Source organism: Lepisosteus oculatus, chromosome 9, assembly GCF_040954835.1.
Source record: "Lepisosteus oculatus isolate fLepOcu1 chromosome 9, fLepOcu1.hap2, whole genome shotgun sequence".
NCBI classification, from domain to species: Eukaryota; Metazoa; Chordata; class Actinopteri; order Semionotiformes; family Lepisosteidae; genus Lepisosteus; species Lepisosteus oculatus.
The window spans coordinates 15,460,673-15,473,456 of record NC_090704.1 but is presented as its reverse complement, the minus strand read 5'-3'; the positions used below and the strand labels follow the sequence as shown (position 1 = coordinate 15,473,456).

Genomic DNA, 12,784 nt, shown 5'->3' with positions numbered 1-12,784 from the left:
TCTCAAGGTTCTGTTGAAAGCGCAGAGAGCATCATGAAGACCAAGGAACACACCAGGCAGGTCCGTAATACTGTTGTGGAGAAGTTTAAAGCCGGATTTGGATACAAAAAGATTTCCCAAGCTTCAAACATCCCAAGGAGCACTGTGCAAGCGATCATCTTGAAATGGAAGGAGTATCAGACCACTGCAAATCTACCAAGACCTGGCCTAAACTTTCAGCTCAGACAAGGAGAAGACTGATCAGAGAAGCCTGAAATGTGGCAAAAGGTTGAAAAGTTCAAGGGGGCCGAATACTTTCGCAAGGCACTGTACATCTACTTAAGTATTAAACCCTGCAATAAACCTCCTTGTGAGGATCAGAGATGAGAAAATGAGAAGGCAAAAGCCTTCTGCATGCTCAAATAGCTCATCGGGTATCATACAAACATGCACGGAGGCTTTTGGAAACGCTGCAGTTAGTTCACACAGAAGCAGGCCATCCTGCATCCTTACCTCCAGTGGAAGGGGTTGCCGCCAGAGAAGAGGGTGAAGGGACTGGGGCAGGAGTCCAGGGGAGGGGCAGAAATAGGCCCCTCCAGGCCACCAGGAATTGGGAGCTGCTGAGGGCTCTGGGCCAAGGAAGAGGGCGAAAGCAGTTGCTGCAGAAGGCTGTTGCCATGACACCGGAACTGTGAGGCCGGCCAGATTCTAAACGGGAACGCAGGGCGGATTTGGGAGTAAAAGGAACCGGATCAGAGCTGCCATTTTCTACTCACATTAAACCACACGTGTCTCTCTCTAATCCCTCTTAGTCATGCTGTCAGCACTATCATCATGAAATGTCTTTTCCCCCCACTTGTTACCTCTCGGTGCTGCAGTATATCTAGGCATGCAGCACCGTTTAAAATAAATAAATCATTTCGCCTTAAATCCCAATCAGTACGATAATAACTTCCACAAGGAAAGGACAACGGGCTCTCTTCAGCCAATGAAAGACAAACAACCAGCTTATAAACATGACCAACACCCCTCACCTGTCACTACATTCAGAGCGATAAAGAGAAAAGGGCAAGAACCTCATGAACTGTACCTGGTACACAAACTTATTGAAACTAGACTTTCCCATCTATTAAGGAGTAAAACAAACTTGCACATAAAGTAAAAAGGTCCTCTATGGTAGTTTTGGCATGCATGCACTATGCCCCTGTTTTGAATAAAGTGGAACTACATGACTGGCTGGGCACAGTAAAATTTGTAGAATTTTCTACCTCCTGCCTTCTTGATTTCTTAACCATACAGTCTGTTGGACTGACAGTCCTAGTGCACTAATTCATTAATACTGTTTGTGCATGGCCATGCATCTTAAGTACTTAATCAAGTCCAGCAAAAGCAGCATACAGTCCATCATGTCAGTCCATTTGATGTCTCTTGAGCGCCATGATTCCAGTAATCTGGACTATCTCTCCAGACAAAGAGGAATCTTGATGACAAACCTAGAATCCTGCTGGACTTTCTCTGCTGTAAAAATGTACCAAGACTTAATGAAACCTTTTTTAAAATAGGTACAGTAGCCTATATGCCGGCTTTCCAAGATTGCTATAAGCAGAAAGAAATTTCAAAGTGGTTTTGGAAGTAAGGAACACACTGGTATAAAAGCACAGCTACTGAACAGGAAGAACCTGGAGGCAGCACATTCTGTCCTGATACGAAATATTCCCTGAAACCTTCCACATTTATAAATAGTACTCTAATTTTACTCTAGTCAATCACTTTTGTAGTTAGGCTGCATTTCTATAGAGTGCATCTGTGGTCATTTCTCACTAATCTTTTATCTTTACACTGACATACAGTAGTGAATTTGTTTAAAATATTAGCCTACACCACTACACATATTATTTATTTTAATTACTCTGGGTGTACAACAAACCTTTCTAAACCTTTTCTGTGGGTTATCAACACTTGTTTCTCCTGTGACTCCTTTGTTCTTTAATCGTTAACATTAAGAAAATTAAACCATCGTTCACAAAATCACAAGGTGGGTGACCTTATACAGCCTCCAGAGGTTGATTTGGAGGGAGGGCTGGTGCTAATTTAACTGAGTAACCAACCATTCAGCTCTTTAAATCACATCACACGCAAGGCAGCCTCATTTGTTGATAACTGCACTAATTTGTGAACTGAACTGAATCCCCACACTTATTCTGTACATAAATAGCGTTCACCACTGTAGCATAAATTCAGGAAAACACCACACATAAAAACAGCAAAGAAAAATTAAAAAATACTGTTACTGTACTGTCCGTTAAAAGTTTGACAACTCAAAAGCGATTGGGCTTCATTATTCAGGGTTGTTTCAGAATGGGAAATGAAAGGGAATGTAACTTCATTAAGGCATTTTCAGATTTTCTGTCGTTGTTTTAATGGTTATCTGCATTTTTAAGATGACTTTAAAGAGAAGAAGAATAAAAAAAAACCCTTAAAACAGTTTCAGTCTTCACTCACAAACTGCCACTGTGTACATTCATTACATAAGATCTATTCAAATTACTCCTTAATAAGTAATCAGTCTGAAAAAAAAACACTTTAAAGAGCTGTTTACTGACACACTAAAACAAACAGCAGAGAGCAGCATGTGACAGGGAGAGGCTGGTCCTGTTTCATCAGGACAGCAGCTCTGTCGGGGTACAGCTCAGAAGCCTCCACACATCAAAGAGCCGTGAAACATCTGAGCTCAGTGGAGATATCGCCCTCCCACTGAGAAGTTCCGAACCTCAAACCCATCTCTGGCTGGAATGAAATTTTAAAGAGCTGGGGTGGTGGTACAGCAGACGCACGAGCAGTGTTTATCAGATCCCCATGCCTGCACTTAAGCATCATGGTACGCAGGCCGCTGCTCTAGCAGGGGACACCCCAGAATACTCAAAGACTGCCCAGCTAGTGCCCGCCTGCTGCACATCAGATAAACACATTCCCTCAGCACACCTGAGCCAGCTTTTACAGCGACTCCACTGCCTCACACCATGCGATAAACTCCAACAGGAGAAATCCCCAGTGGTCAAGCATTCAGAATTCACATACACTATGTGCATAAAGAACTTCCACAAAAGAATAGAAATGTAACTAAATTTACACACCTTTCAGGCTTCTAATTGTGTGTTGACAGTTTTGAATTTCACCTTACACAGCCCTATGGAGTGAATAAACAAGCAACTGTAAGATGTGAGGCTACAGGACATTGTCCAAAAATATCCTGCTGGAAATCCTGAGCAGACATAACAAGCAGAAAACCAGATGCATAACAACTTCCCTAGATAAGACCACTATAATAGCACTAGCCAGATGAACTCTCAGCCTGCTTTTACATCATAGATCTGGCAACAGCTCTCTGGAATGTCCATTCTGCATCGTAAACAATTCCACAGGAGGCAATGCACGCAGTAAACCATTGGACACAATGTATCTACAGTACCTCTCTTTAAAAGGTCGCTAGATTATTTTTTTCTGAGAAAGAAAGAGGACAGCACCTGCTAGGGCAGTCTAACAGCATCAGGTGCAGACAGATCCAAAGAAAGCTGGCCTGTGTCAGTCATTCTGCCCATCACCTCCGCTGATCTGCTGTGCTGACGGAAAACCACAACGTCCAGTCAAAACACGGACAGTGTACCATTCAGTGCCCACTCCTGCGCACACCCCAAAAACACAAACCTTCACAAACCTGGTCATTAACTCTCTGCTAAGAAGAATGTCTGTGATGGTCATGTTTATAAACTTCAGCCATAAGACCCTAGACAAGCCCCTTGGTTGGCATTAACAATTTATGCTTTTCCTCAAAAAGTGATTAGGCACAGAGTTCTATGAATTTACAAATAATGAAACATGTTGACAACAAAACAAGAACGTCTTAAACCACAAGCTCCTAGAAGTCTGTCCCATGTGTGGCTGTTGTCTATACTTCACAATGTACGTGAAGTGACATTATAAGCAGGCCTAGCTCCAGAGTGGAATGAATGACAAAGCAGAAGTTTACTCATGAATGAGTAAACAATCCTTACTGAATACGCAGGCTAGGGGCACCTGGTCGTTCCTTTCTCTTCTTCATGGCTCCTCCACAAGGTATTTCCTTTCCTGCCAGGAGTGAAAGGGACGAGATCTCCAGAGTCCAGATTTAGAGCTCCAGCAGAACCTGTCCTGAAGAAATCCAAGTCGCTCTGACTGCAGTCCAGCTAACACAACCGAAGCTCACAGCTCTACAGAGCTCACAGACCCAACTGAACACCAGGGCAGAATCACAAGCAAAAGATGGATTTCAGCCTAGCTTAAACACACAAATAACTGGAATAAATAACAGTGTGAGTCCCAAAGAGAGATAGGAAATTCCAGAACCAAAAATATCTGTATAGTGAACACCCGGTAGATTGTACCTATATCCCTGTTCCTGCGTGAGCAGGATGATGTTGTTCACACCGCTGTACAGTATGCCGCTAGTGACCCTGCATGCCTGCTTTACTACAGACAGCCCCTGGCCAGGCTCACTTCCTTAGCATGCCCCATGGTGGCAGGGAGCCCAGATCCCCCATGTGCCAGTCTCACCCCTCCTGCACTTGGCAACAGTGGGCAGACCAGGCACAATAGCTCAAACCCTAAGCTGTGATGCCTGAGACACACAAAACAGCACACTGCTTTCCACCAGTAAAACAAAACTGGCTTAATTTACATTAGACTCAGTCAACAGAACTTCTGGAGCAATACGCACTCTGATGCAAAAACTCATAACTACTCTTAAGAAGTATAGTGTGTTTGTCCTTTTAAAAAAAAAGCACAACAGACAGGATATCCGATTTCAATCTTTCATGATTCAAACAAGATTCCACAGTGAACCCCGACAGAACACAGACACAACTTGAACCCTGGACTAGCCTGGAGACTTGCAGCAGGAAAGTTCGACCAGAGTTAGCAGCACAACCGATGCAGCAGGGAGGATGGCACTGACAGATTGGAAGCGGAGCAAGCCAATCCCTCTCAAAGCTGGCTCTATGTCCTTCCAGAAGTCAAAGGCAGCAGTCCATGGTCGGTCCTGCCTTTCGGAGACAGCGCTCAAACTGGAGTACAGTCCCACTTGGCATATGTCTGCCAAGAGTGACAGAGTGCGTCTGGAGCTTACCAATGCCAAAAACAGGATTGACAACACAAACTACGATCCACTGCCCCGTAGTGCAAGGCAGACAAATTCCAACTACCCACCCCAATACCCATTTGCTCCCAATAACCGTGGAAGGAAATCCAGTGCGGACAGCACAGGCTACATGGTAAAAGTGCATTAGCTCTCTGGCTCTGAGAGACAGCAGCAGAAGAGACGGAGTGTAATCATGGGACACCGACACTAAGGCAGACTGTAAAGCCCCCCTGCCCTTTTCAAGCCCACAGCGCGGACAGAAAGCACAGACGCCCACCGAGGTGCAGCTGTCGCTTGGTTTGCCCAGGCCTCGCAGCCAGAGCACTGTGGCACAGTCATTCCCCTCTGTTCCAGGAATAGGAGGAACACTGTTCCCTGTTCTTCCCCACAAGCCCATGTCTATATCGGGCGACACGTTAATTACAGCAAGCGCTGACAAAGGCTCAGATTAAGGGCGCGAGCAGCCTGTCGTTCTGCACTCATGATGAACTGCTCCTGTTAATGTACCATCATGTTTTTGAAGGGACAGAGTGTGTAAAGTTGTTCCCTTTATATGAGCTTCTTTTAGAAAGACTGTATTGCCAAAAGGCAGCAGCAGTTCTGTCCTCTTATTTTCAGACAGTTTAAATTAAATAAACCAAAACTCAAACTCTTTAGAGACATATTTCAAACAGATGGCAATTGAATGCTGCATACTACAGCAAATACTTGCATGTCTCACGGTCAAGGCACCACAAAATTTAATGTGACGATCAGCAAAATTATCGCTGCACGTTATTGGCTACAGCTTTACTTGGGACTGGCCAACAACCTGCCAATATATCAGTGAACCTGTATTTCAGCAACCCACTGTAGCTAAGCAGGTGTGAGCATGGTCAGTACCTGGATGTGAGACCCTCTGGGAAAAACTAAGGCTGCTGCTGGAAGAGGTTAGTGGGGCCAGCAGGGGGCGCTCACCCTGTGGTCTATGTGGGTTCTAATGCCCCAGTATAGCGACAGGGACACTATTCTGTAAATAGGCGCCGTCCTTCGGATGAGACGTAAAACCGAGGTCCTGACTCTCTGTGGTCATTAAAAATCCCAGGGTGTTTCTCGAAAAGAGTAGGAGTGTAACCCCGGCGTCCTGGCCAGATTTCCCAAGGCCCTTACCAATCATGGCCTCCTAATAATCGCCATCTATGAATTGGCTTCATTACTCTGCTCTCCTCCCCACTGATAGCTGACGTGTGGTGAGCATTCTGGCGCACTATGGCTGCCGTCGCATCATCCAGGTGGATGCTGCACATTGGTGTCCAGAAAAGCCCTATATAAGTGTAAGCAATTATTATTATTATTATTATTATTAATATTATTTAAAAATAATGAGCACGTACCCTTGGAAACACAGTCAACTCTTTTGAATTTTTTTTGAAGTTATTGCAACTCAAATATAAATACTTGTATTATTCCACTACAATCTACTTACTTGCAACATTCACATTCAAATTGCCTGTTCCCTGACATTATTGTGTGTGTTATACAATGTCAGTTCAGTGTCAACCATTGAGCTTCTTAAGTCTGAAAGGAAAATGAAAATCGGATACATTCCCTTACCTTGAATTATCTGTGAATATGCTACTTGCATTCAGCTATTTTTCATGCTATGTGCTCTTCCCACACCTCTTCAATATAATATAATATGGACAATATAAACACTCCATTTGCTTCACCAGTGACCCTTCACCCAGGCTGACCTTTGACCAATTTCCTCCCCCCATCAAAGGGCAGCAGTTGTCCTCAGACACTGCACTGTCTGTGAATTTCTTAGCCACTACAGTGGTTATCAGGTGTTCTAAAAATAAGGAGTACTCACTTTGAGGGATCTCCCTTGCAAAAGCAGGGTATTGAGTTTCCTGGATGTGCAATGGCTGCTCCCCCACAGGGGTCAAAGACTGACCACAGAGTAACAGCCCAGTTGCAGCCCAACCACTAATAGGAGCAAAGGAATGACCATTAAGGTCTTCTAACTCAAGGTTCCGAGCTGCTGCTGGAACCCTACAAAGACAAGAGTGCAGGAGCCACAGGCACAGACTGCACACAATCTTTTCTTCTCAATAGAATATAATTGAGCAGCCTGGGAGCACAGTGGGTTTGTCAATAGAACGGCTATTTAGGAGAACCGAGTTCAATACCTCCTTAGGGCAGACGTTTTGGCCAGCAGCCATATCAGCATATCAGCCATATCAGCAGCCATATCAGCAACTCACAACCGGCAACCCACTGAAGCTAAGCAGGTGTGAGTCTGGTCAGTACCTGGATGAGAGACCTCCTGGGAAAAACTGAGGTTGCTGCTGGAAGAGGTGTTAGTGGGGCCAGCAGGAGGCGCTCACCCTGTGGTCTGTGTGGGTCCTAATGCCCCAGTATAGTGACAGGGACACTATACTGTAAAAAAGCCCCGTCCTTTGGATGAGATGTAAAACTGAGGTCCTGACTCTCTGTGTTCCCAGGACGTTTCTTGAAAAGAGAAATTTCCATTGGCCCTTACCAATCATGGCCTCCTAATAATCCCCATTTATGAATTGGCTTCATTACTCTGCTCTCCTCCCCACTGATAGCTGATGTGTGGTGAGCGTTTGGGTGCACTATGGCTGCTGTCGCATCATAGTGGAGGGGTGGAGGGGAGTAAAGTGCTTTGAGTAGAGTGTCCAGAAAAGCGCTATAGAAGTGTAAGCAATGATTATTAATTCATTACTGTCTTTCAAAAGGGCAACGAACTTGAATCCAGTCAGCCTTGGTCAAATTCTGTAGTATATCCCTGTCTTCCTAAAATCAGGACCTTAGCATACAGGGTATTAATTTAAACCTAAAGATCAAACCTTTCAAGTAAAGTACTGCATCATGTTTACTCACTAGTGTACAAGTCTCATCTCGCAAGACATATAGTCTGCTTTCTGACACACAAGTGACCTATAAGTGTACAAATGATTCAACCCCCCATAATGCATCTTACAATTAATTCCACTTAAACCCTTTACTCTGCATCTGTACAGCAGAATGTCAGCAGGCAGTGATGATGCAGAATAATCCCATTTCTGTCTGCTTTAGGTATGGTCAAATGGAGCCAGATATGTATGGCTGAATAATGATACAGTGCTGAACCTTATGAATTAATGTCTGCACCTACTGTATATACCAAAACAATTGTTATCAAGACATTCTACCATACGTGTAACTTTAAACCTTAAAGTTTAAAAGACCTTTAAAAGAATTAAAACTATACCACCGACCCAGCTTTATTTCCTTATACAGCATTAATTTACTGTATATAATGCTATAGAATAACTGTATAATTTAATTTGGGTATCAAATGGATTTTTAAAAAGGAAGAATTTAGTTTTTAAAGACTTAACTGGCAGAATTAATGTATCCCACTATGAAAAAAAATTGCTCTCTCTCCACATCTAAGGGCCTCTTAATCATCTGTAGGTTCATTATATGAGGAAAACATTTTCTGTCAGATTGTTTAACCCAAAAAAAGTCAAAATTAGAAATAAGGGTACTTACAAACTGCCTCTTCTGGGAAGGCTCAGCTCCTTCTGAAACAGAAAAGATGAGAAAGATATTAGTTTATATTTTTACCTTTACATAAAAACTAAGCCACACCTTCCCTGGCCTGAAGGCGATTTATAAGCAAGAAGACAACACACTAGTGCTATTTTACACAATGCCAGACACTGAGCTGAAACACTGAAATAGTAGACGCTTCCTCCACAGAAACTTCACAGTCTGGAAATTTCAGACAAAGGAGGTTTTACCTTCAGGCCTCTGATCGCAGCAAAATGCATTTTCCTCTAAAAAGTTAAACATCAGTACGGATTTGAGAACACATGATCATAATATGTTAGTATATATTACTTCCATCTAAAAAACTTGTTTCTCAGTCATTTCAAAAGAATACGAAAAGGATAATTCATGGCTTTAGCCAGTTGTCTTGGGAAAAATGCTGCAATGACACAAAGAGGCACTAGGTGGCAGGGAAGCTCTTATCAAGGTAAAGGGCAGGAGTTGCGGACTAGTTTCGGCACAGCAAACAATGGTTATTTTCTCATCTGGGTTCTGAATCCTGTGCAATAACGATTCTTTATAGTAAGAACCTACAATAAACCAACTGTAACACGAGCGATTTTGAGTTACAAGAATAATGTATGAAACAGATTCTGTTTTTTATGTCAATTCTTTTAAGTCCCCTTTAAGAGACCTGTGGGGGTAAAAAGAAAAGATACCATAAGGCTTGGATACATAGCAAAAATGTCTAGAATTTAAATGAAGGGAAGTTATACTACAGATTCACAATATACTAAGAAAAACAAGTGACTGACCATTTGAGTCACTGTAGCACAAAAAGAATGTCATTATAAAGAAGAGCAACAGGAATGAATTCTGGTTCCTGGAAACTTTCTGATGGGAGAATTGATAAAGGAGCTAAATCTCTTCAGTCTATGACAAAGGAGACTGAGGATTCAAGTGTATAAAATTGCAAGTGGTATTGAGCAGTTTGCTTCAGGAGGCTATTTCAGGCACTGTAATGTAACAAGGACACAGGGTCAAAACTGGAAATTAAAAGGGTGTTCATTTAGGACAGAAAACAGGAAATGTTTCTCTACACATGTGTAGTATCAAGATAGATACTGTATAGTAAAATTCAAGAGCCAACAAATCATATTGCAATGTCATTCTATAAATAAATTTGTTGACAGAAATCATATGGGGAAAAAATACCTCTTTCATCCTCTTTTTGAGCAAGAGGGCCTGGTCTTTACTGTAATTTTTATGTTCACGTTTTATTTCAGACCAGGTCAAGACAGGGATGTGGTTTTACCACTGTGCCACCAGATGGCAGCACAGGACCACATTACAGTAAAGAGATCAGCTCTGTAACGGAAACGCAGACCACTATGACCTTTGGATTTAGAGTTTTTAAATATATAAAACATAACATTCTTTACCATTCCTTAACAATGAGTCATAATTTCAGTGGTAAAGTCAATATCAAATACAAAAAAAAAAGAATTCATATAATTGCTGGCACTTAATCTGCATCACACTAATGGTGCTGTCACAACAAGTTTGTGCTGCACACACTATTGTTACCTCCCAGCACGGCCATATGGTCTTCGCTAATATTTACTAATAATCCTTAATTGGCTTTTGTCTCTGGCCGACTAGGGGGTTGTTTCACTCAAGTGATGGCTGACATGTGGTCACAGATTAAATTACCGGATTTCACCCAGCCACAGTAAATTGCTTATTCCCATTCAGACGCGCACTAAACCAGAACCTTTCCTAGATGCAACAACCCACAAGAACATAGAGAGAGTGTGCAAACTCCACACACAAGGCTGGAAATAAACCCAGGACCCAAGAGCTGAGAGGGAGCAGCCTTTTATTAAATTAGGATCTGGGCCAATGCCATGAACACAGCACAGCTGAACGAACAAAGAGCCTGCACACTGCACATCTGTAGTCCGGAAACTGCCGGAGCTTGGAGAGAATTATGTGGTCTGTTTTCCTCCATAGTCATCAAATTCAATCTGGGTTATAACAAGCTATTCTCCGTCTACTTCAATATCAAAGAGAAACAGACCAGAACATAACCTTTATTTTTATGTTATATAAAAACTGTAGGACTGAGCATTCTGAACACATCATAGGAAAACTGTATGTTGCTCGCCTGACCCCAAGATAGCAGTTCTACAGCAACAGCTTTCATCGTAAAAAATAAGGAGAGTGCGCATTTTGTTCTTTGAAACTGCTAAAGCACTGTGTTAACAAACTCCATCAGGTAAGACTGCTGCTGGCCTTTGTAAGGGAGTTTGAGAGAAAGACAAAAGAATAACAAACAGCCAATGCGAGACGCTGTCTTTGTTCCCACATCATTGTCTACCAGCTCCAATAGACTGAGGGGGATCCTCATCAACCATAGCCTCCGTGAACTTTATTGCTCCTGTTACAGTACGTCTCTCTGGTCATTAATATGACAGAAACAAGCCAGGCTGTTTCACAATGGAAAGACTGCTGCCTGCTCTCATGTGGTTTTAATAAGCAGTCAGACACAAATCAAGGGAGAAAATGTCAGCAAGGAGAAAACTGTGTTCCAGTTTTCTCCTCACTTTTTAGTCTAATTTTTTAGAACAGGACTGCTTTCACTGACCAAGTGAGTCCAGCTGAGGAAGCTAATGAGTAAAAGAAGTCAAACATCCTTTATGAAGACCAACAGGCTTCTTAAAGAATCTAGCAGTACCCACTGTGCAGCACAGATTTTCTGCTAATATACTTCATAGTAATTATTTAAAAAATACTGGCGGATTTTTAGGTGCTCTGTTTTAGTGTTGGGGATAAAACACAATATTCTGCTCCAGGAATGGGTTCTCATTTGCTAGAGCAGGACTTTTGATCTCTCACACACAGCTAGATTTATTGTCTTAATACTCTGAGTGAGACTAAGGGCAGTGTGTCTAACTGCTTCTTTCATGACTCCTTCATTGCCAGATCACACATACTTGAACACCTAGATGACCATGTATTCAGAGCTTTACTCTCACTATCTCAAGTGAGATCATGTTATTGATGAAAAAATAAAGTCTGGGAACAGGTATTCCATTTTGTTATAGCAACCAAGGTTCCAACAAGATCAATACAGTCAAGGATTTTATTGATCCCAGATTTCACTGTTAAAGATTAAGCAGGTCTCCGTTACACCTGATAACCTAGAGAGCTGTGCAAGAGCAGGATAGGAGGAGAAGGGTCACCAGTGTGCCTGCATATCACATTCTGGAAACACAACAGGGATCCGAAACCACATCAAATGACTTCTATCTGTTGGGTAATCACTCCCTTGTGAACCACTTGCTCATTAGCATCGTAGCCTGAAGAACTTAGTGACTCCACGGCGGGGAACAAAAAGGAGAGTTCAGAGTTCTGTCATCACTTCCTTGCTCTTCAAGAAGCTTGGGTTTAAAATACAAAAAAACCTGTTTGTCAAAGACAATGAAGATACAACTCAACAAAGTCTTCCTATTGAGGAAGACTAAAGATAACTATAACCTGAAGAGAAAACACTAATTCTAGTCAATGTTGCAGGGTGATTCTTGAGAATAGAGGAACTCAGAAAGAGTACATACATTAACATACTGTATGATAAGGGGATGTTAGCTTTATGTTTTACTCTTCTTCTCCCAAATCAGATCTTGAAAAGGAAAAAAACAGCCACTGCTAGGAACAAAACACCTCACATAACTAGGGAAGAATCTAAGTGAATGATGTACAGTAGTTCTGTCTGTTATACTGCAAACCCTTTTAAATACTTTAAAACATCTGCATTAAACCTCTATATATCTGTTCTTTCTATCATTTAACAGGAAAGGCTTATAATGACATGCCTAGTTTGGCTATCCACTTGACAGCCTCCTGAGATGCCTTATGAAAAATGAGTTTTCTCCGGTTACAGATTTTAATAGGCAGTTTGATATGATGTCCGATTGTTCAAGACTCACTTTGAGTCATTTCTCATCATCCATTTGTGGAGCATTTAACTGCACCATCCATTTTGAACAGAATATCTAAAAAACCCACTCTAGGCTTGGGCTTGTAGTA

General features: G+C 42.2%; 1 protein-coding gene across 10 annotated transcripts in view; it reads right to left on the bottom strand.

Moving 5' to 3' along the window:
- mast2 (microtubule associated serine/threonine kinase 2) overlaps positions 1-12,784 on the bottom strand; it is a 170,355-nt gene that overhangs the window by 64,905 nt on the left and 92,666 nt on the right. For 9 of the 10 annotated variants that reach the window (XM_015355554.2, XM_015355555.2, XM_069194205.1 and 6 more), the window contains one exon: positions 8,696-8,727. In XM_015355554.2, coding sequence (XP_015211040.1) covers positions 8,696-8,727 — 32 coding nt within the window. Of the gene's footprint in view, positions 1-492; positions 688-4,031; positions 4,685-8,695; positions 8,728-12,784 lie in introns of those variants that run through there. The other variant, XM_015355560.2, reaches the window with a different exon arrangement.